Source organism: Schistocerca gregaria, chromosome 6 (assembly GCF_023897955.1).
Source record: "Schistocerca gregaria isolate iqSchGreg1 chromosome 6, iqSchGreg1.2, whole genome shotgun sequence".
In the NCBI taxonomy this organism is placed as follows: Eukaryota; Metazoa; Arthropoda; class Insecta; order Orthoptera; family Acrididae; genus Schistocerca; species Schistocerca gregaria.
In genome coordinates, this window is record NC_064925.1 from 482,838,486 (window position 1) to 482,845,725 (window position 7,240).

General features: G+C 41.5%; 1 protein-coding gene across 1 annotated transcript; it reads right to left on the bottom strand.

Moving 5' to 3' along the window:
• Positions 1-5,601: 5,601 nt before the first annotated feature.
• On the bottom strand, positions 5,602-6,219 carry LOC126278917 (uncharacterized). Its single transcript, XM_049979192.1, has one exon. It carries the CDS (start codon positions 6,217-6,219, stop codon positions 5,602-5,604), a length of 618 nt encoding a protein of 205 aa, XP_049835149.1.
• Between the last annotated feature and the right edge of the window lie 1,021 nt (positions 6,220-7,240).

A 7,240-nucleotide genomic window follows, 5' to 3' on the forward strand; every position in this document is an offset into this window, starting at 1 on the left:
TGAAAGTCTATATTTATTAATGGAGTTGTGCCATTTACTGTACGGAACTGTATATACTGTGTTTTATCAAAATTTAAAGAGAGTCCGTTTGCTGAGAACCACTTAATAATTTTGTGAAAAGCATCATTTACAATTACATCACTTAGTTCTTGACATCACTTAGGCATTACTATACCGATGTTTACAAAACCATATTGCGTTAATGGTTGAGTTCATTCCGCGAAGCTGCCACGCCCAGCCCAATGCAACTGTCAGGGATCAAATTATGCTGACTCAGCTACAGTACTAGGAAAAGAAGGGAAGGGCGAAAAAATTTCGAGGATTATGTGGTCTTTCGTGGCTAGTTAGAACTACAATAGGTTGGTCATCGTGGCCCTGTTCCATGAGCGGCTCAGTCACTGGACATGACACCAACATATTTCTTGTTCTGGGGGCATAGCGAGATGTTGCACAGCGGGTCTCTTATTCATAAACAGTATTTGGGTATTGGTTGGTTGTTATAAGATTTTGCCAGGCCTTTTGTAAGAAGGAGAAACATTTAATTGCTCATGTAGGAGCCTGACAGCCACGTTATCGTGGCATATCGAAATTGCGGTTCACTGTTCCACAATAGTGCTGCTCACATTTGTTTGGATATTACAAGTGTCACACGAATATGGAATCAAAGGATTCAGGAGGGTCATATATGATGCCAGGCAAGATCCAATGACTAGCGCCTAAGAGGTCACGCATCATTGTACAGTTATGTCACATGTTTTCAGTCACGAAATGAGCTGTATTGAAGGAGGACAAGTATCCATGTGGACACTGAGACTGCATCTTGAGAACCACAGACTGCCATCACAGCAATCATTGTTTGAACTTCCCTCCGAACAGCAGAGATAATTCCAGCAACAGTGGTGGGCCCAATGACAACGCTGGAAACATGAGAGTGCCATGCCATCGATTCAAGACTAGTCCTGGTTCTGTATGTAGCATCACAATGGACGTACCCTTGTGCTGAGGCCCGCATCTCGTGGTCGTGGGGTAGCGTTCTCACTTCCCGCTCCCGGGTTCGATTCCCAGCGGGGTCAGGGATTTTCTCTGCCTCGTGATGGCTGGGTGTTGTGTGATGTCCTTAGGTTAGTTAGGTTTAAGTAGTTTTAAGTTCTACAGGACTGATGACCATAGTTGTTAAGTCCCATAGTTATCAGAGCCAATTTTAGCCTTGTGCAGAGGCTCACAGAAGAATGAATATTGTCAGATCACATTCATTATAGTGATAGAGGCTCAGCACTAGGCATTGACCCCTACATCGAACTCATATCATACAGGGGCTTTTGTATGTTTTACTTAGTGTAGCTCAGTGTCAGATAGATGTCAGTGACAGAGCACCTTATGTTCCTGGTGCTAAGAAGGTGAGTACACCGTTCATTTGTTATATATTTTTATGAGCTTCCAACAGGAGCAACTTATTTACCAATACCTGTGTAGTTACTAGTTTATTTTTGTAATTTGTTAGGTGTTTGAGTGCTTACTAGGCACAACCTTTTACTTTAATAACAGTGTAGCACACAGTACCATCATTGTTATCAACTTTCCTATCGTACAGGCTTTTGTTTGTTTTGGTTAGTGTAGCTCAGTGTTGGTTAGAATGTCAGTGAGAGAGCACTTCGAATTCCTGCTGCTAATAAACTGAGTACACCGTTTGTTTGTTACATATTTTTATGAGATTCAAACAGGACCGACTTCAGTAATGAATAGGAACTGTGATTGCTGTGTACAGATGCCAGCTGAGTTGGTGACTCTTCGCTCACAGCTCCACACTGTGTCGGCCTCTGTCACACACCTTGAGGGTGCTGCCAAGGGGCATCACTACGGGGGTTCGGGCACTGGGATGTGAGGGACGTTGAGCACGTCACACATGTCCCCCGATCGGTCCACTGTTGTGGCCGCCCCGGGTACTGCCTGCACTGAGGTTGTCCCTCACTCATGGTCGATTGGAAGATCATTCCAGAGTCTGGCAGTCAGTGAAAGACTTTCCGAGGGGCCGATCATAGGGCCTCCTCAGTTCCTTTGACAAACAGGTTTATGGCATTATATGTGGCTGATGAAGTCTCTAAGCCGGATGCAGTCGTCCACCCTGTTCCAGGTCTGGGCATCCACAGAGGGTGGGTTCACCAGTAGTTGGGAGCTCCAACATTAGGCTTGTAATGGGGACCATTAGGAATATGGCTGCCAAGGAGGCGAAGGAAGCCAGTGTGCACTTCGTCTGCATACTGGGGGGAGTCATTCCTGATGTGGGAAGGGTGCATCCAGATGCCGTGAAGAGTATAGGATGCTGCCAACTGCAGGTAGTGGCTCGTGTCAGTACCAATGATGTGTGCTGCTTTGTATCAGAGGAGATTCTCTCTCGTTTTGTGTGGGCGGCTAGTGGAAACGGTAAAGACTGCTGGTCTTGCTTGTGAGATTAAGGCGGGGCTCACCATCTGCAGCATCATCGACTGAACCGACTGTGGTCCTTTGGCACAGAGCTGAGTGGAGGGTCTGAATCAGAGGCTCAGGCAGATTTGTGACTGTGTAGGCTGCAGATTCCTTGACTTGCATCATTAGGTGGTGGGTTTCCGGGTTCCGCTTAATAGGTCAGGAGTCCACTACACACATGAAGTGGCTACACAAGTAGCAGAGACTGTGTGTAAGAGACTGGGCATTTTTTTTTTTAGGTTAGAGGATCTCAGGAAACCACAGAAAGGGCACCCGTATAAAAGGGGGCAGGTAAACCACAGTAAGGTAGTTGTAGAGACGATAGGCATTGTAGCTTAAATTGTCATAGCTGTGTTGGAAAAGCACCAGAGCTCCAAGTCCTAATAGACAGCACTGAAGATCAAATAGTTATAGGTACAGAAAACTGGCTAAAGCCAGAAATAAGTTCAGCCAAAATTTTTTCAAACAATCTAACAAAAATTGGAAATTTGTGGTAAGTTCTATGGGACCAAACTGCTGAGGTCCCTAGGCTCACACGCTACTTAATAGAACTTAAACTAACTTACGCTAAGGACAACACACACACCCATGCCCAAGGGAGGACTCGAACCTCCGATGGGGGGGCAGCCATGCAAACCATGGCAAGGCGCCTTAAACCGCACAGCTACCCTGCACAGCAACAATCTAACAGTGTTCAGAAAGGATAGATTAGATAGATTAAAAACAGTTGGTGGTGGAGTATTTATTGCTGTCAGAAGTAATTTACGTTGTAGTGAAATTGAAGCAGGTAGTTCCTGCAGAAATAGTGTGGGTAGAGGTTATACTTGACAATCGGTCTGAACTATTAATTGTATCGATTTTCTGATCCCCCTGACACAGAAGATATAGATGCTGAACAGTTCAAAGAAAAATTGAGATTCCTTTCAAATAGGTACCCCACTCATACAATTATAGCCGGTGGCCACTTCAATCTACCCTCAATGTGCTCGAAAAACTAAACTTTTAAGGCCAGTGGCAAGCATAAAACGTCATCCGAAATTGTACTAAATGCTTTGTCAGAAAATTATTTTGAACAATTAGTTCCTGAGCCCACTCAAAGCGTAAATGTTTCCGAAAGCATACTTGACCTCTTAGCAACACATAATCCTGGACAAATACTGAATCTCATGACAAATACAGGGATTAGCGACCACAATGCAGTTGATGCTAGGATGAATATCGTAATACCTTCAACCATCATAGTGAAACGCAAAGTATATCTGTTTAAAAAAATCTGATAAAAACGTTCTTAAAGCTTTTTAAGAGACAGTCTTCACTCCTGATCTGAACAAGTAAGCATAGAAAAGACATGGAATGATTTCAAAGAGATAGTATCAATGCCAATTGGGAGATTTAGACCATACAAATTAATTAGGCCGAACAGCATGAAGTGGTATTGGAATAAACCGAGCGGCGTGATAATAGTCGTCTTAGGAATGGCTTCTGGTGCCATGGGAATCTGGTGGTAGGCGAGTTTACAGTCAATATAACTGAAAATTGTGGCGCCCGATAACATACGAGTGAAGTCATTGATGTTCGGCACTGGGTAATTGTCCATGACGGTATGAGCAATTAAGCATCTGCAGTCGCCACGCGTTTGAAAAGATCCGTGGACGAGTTGGATTGGTGAAGACCAGTTGTTATCTGAAGATTGCAGAACACCTGCCGCCAAAAGTTCATTAATCTACTGCTGGGCCGCACGCAGCTTGATAGGGTTGAGGTCTCGGACCTTATGCCTAACAGGAGGGCCGGCAGTGGTAACTATCTTGTGTGTCATTCCATCAGTGATGGAAGAAACTGAGAACTGCACATGAGATTGGTTAACATCCTGGTGCTGAGTCTTCGGACGAGTAGGGCGCATCGAGGTGTAGCCGTTAGCGCGAGTGGGGAAAGGTAGCACGAAAGTCAGCAGAAAAATAAACCTCGTAATCATCAAATCTCTTATTTCGTTTGCGCTGCCTTTGTGATCTTCTGATATTTTTCACTTTACCTTCTTGCATAACACATTTTTTATCATCAGTTTCTTTCTCTGATGTGACTGCTGCTTTTGAGACATCATGTAAGTCCTCTTTTAATGCAGTATCAGACTTCTCATTTTCTTCATCATCCCCCACTGAAGTGGTGGTTTCTTCACAATTCTTTATTTCAGTTTATGCATCACTTGCATTTTCCATTATAGTCGCATCTCAGCTTCAGGGTCATAGAGTCTATAGCCTTTTGTAGTACTGCTGTATCCCTCTAATATCATTTCTTTTGCCTTTTTATCCCATTTTGATCTCTTGACTTTGTGAACATACATCATGACCTTGCCTCCAATTATTTGGAGATGATCAATGTTGGGCTTCTTGCCTGTCCATAGTTCATACGGTGTTTTATTCCCTAAACTTGAACTCACTGACCTGTTTCACAAGTATTCTGCACTATTAACTGCTTCACCCCAAAATCTTTTTCCAAGTTTGCTATGAAATAGTAGACATTTTGGCTTTTCTACAACAGTTCTGTATAACCTTTCTGCGAAACCATTTTGTTCTGGTGTATAGCTGTTGGATAACTGATGTATAATACCATGTTTTTTCAACAAACTGTCAAAATTCACACAACAGAATTCTTTTCCGTTATCTGTTCTTACTGTTTTGATTTTCCTTTCTTACTGATTCTCCACCATTTTCTGAAGTTATTGAACTTTTTCTGAAGTCTCGTTCTTTGTCTTCAGAAAATACACAAATCCCATTCTGGTGTAATCACCTTCCAAAATGAAAAAATGCTTTGCACCGCCTAATGACCTAACCTCCATTGGTCAACACAGGTCTGCATGTACTACTTCAAGTGGTTTAGAGGCTCTAATGCCTCCTAGTGGAAAAGGTTGTCTTGTTCATTTGCCTTCATTGCATGCTACACAGTTTTGCTTGCTAATGTTGATGCTGATGTCTTCACATACCATTCCTTCTAGAACACCATTGTTCATTTTAATAAGATCCTTTGCATTTAGGAGACCTAATCCTATATGCAATCAGATACTGTGATCATTCCCCAAAAATCACTTCTTCTGTCAATGTTTAGCTTGTACACAACATTAATCTGATCTGATGTTGCAACTAGTTACTTATGCTTGTTACAAATGTTGCACTGATCACTATTAAATTTAACAAAATTTCCTTGTTCAATCAACCTGCTCACAGAGAGCAAATCTGTAGTTAGTTCTGGAGCACACATAACATTTCTTACAGTAATATCAAAAAAGGTCTTCCTGACCACTCTTGTTAAATCAACTTGTCCAGAGCACAACACTGGGTTTTCTGTCTGATTTGCAGCCATCATCTTATAAATGTTAACATCATTCACTTTGTTTTTTATCCATTCTTCATTTGCTGTGAGATGCACACTAGCACCTGAATCATAATACCAATCACTTCTGTCAAAAGAGCCTCTTATAAATACTGCTCTGAAAACATTTGAAGTTTTGTCTTGTTTTGTATCATTTTCACTGTTAGGGTAGTTACTTTTGAAATGTCCTGGTTTCTTGCATTTATAGCAAACACTGTCCTTCCTATTTTGGCTTCCCACTGTATTTCCATTTTGATGTGGAAACTTTGGTTTACTTTGCCAACTTTTGGCCCTAAAATCACTATCAGTCATGGTGACCTCTTCTTCCATGTCAAGAAACTTACTTTTGATTGGGTCCATTGTGACTGGAATTCCTGAGAGCTCAATTGCCATTATCATGGGAGAATATTTTTCTGGTATCGTGCTAGCAATAACAAACCAATCCATTCATCATTAATAGAAAAACCTGTTCCATGTAATTTCTGACCATTATCTACTATCTGGTTTACATGGCTTGTCACTGAATCACATTTTCCTAGACTGTTGGTATCAGTGATCTCAATAAATTTATTTTTCTCGCAAAACCAGAGTCATCACACATTGATTTCATTTTCTTCCAGAAGTCCACTGTCATTTTTGCTTCTCTTATCTGCACATATAAAGATGGATCAATCATTAGAATTATCTTAGCTTTTACCTTTGAATCTTCTGATGAAACTACTTCTGAGACACACCTCGCTAATCCTTCAAGAGCAAGCAAATTTTTGGTAGCGAATACTCAATCTCCATAGTTCTCCTTCCTTTTAGCTGCGGCACATTAATTAGATAATTCGTCATCATATTTGTTGACTTGAACAATTGTTCTTTGTGAATAATGGCACACTGGACTTTGAAACATGACACGTGGGTTTTAAACAGAGATTTCTGATACTTTTAATGATTGGTTATCTACGTATCTAGCCCATAACTTGTTAAGGTTCCATGGATATTGGGAACATGATAAACTTCTGCACATTATATAATTTATTGTAACAGTTCACATTGATACACTTCGCTACATATTAGCTTACACACACAAGTAAACGAACGGGGAACAACTGGGAAGCAGCATGTTGGGACAAAGATGTAAAACACAGTCAAAGATATGTATACAAAGCTAACCACATATCGATATCATTTAAATAGGTTTGACCAGCATAACAAAAATCAATGTGGGATCCATGGGAAACTTATCCATTTGGACAGTGTGGTGAAATTTGGTGTTAATGGGCTATGGCAACAGATGACCGGTGCAAGTGTCTTTGTTAACAGCACGACATCACCTTCAGTGACACTTCTGGGCTCGTGGCCATATTGGTTGGACCCTACTGGAGTATAATGACATGGTCAGATGACACCTGATTTCGGTTGTAAG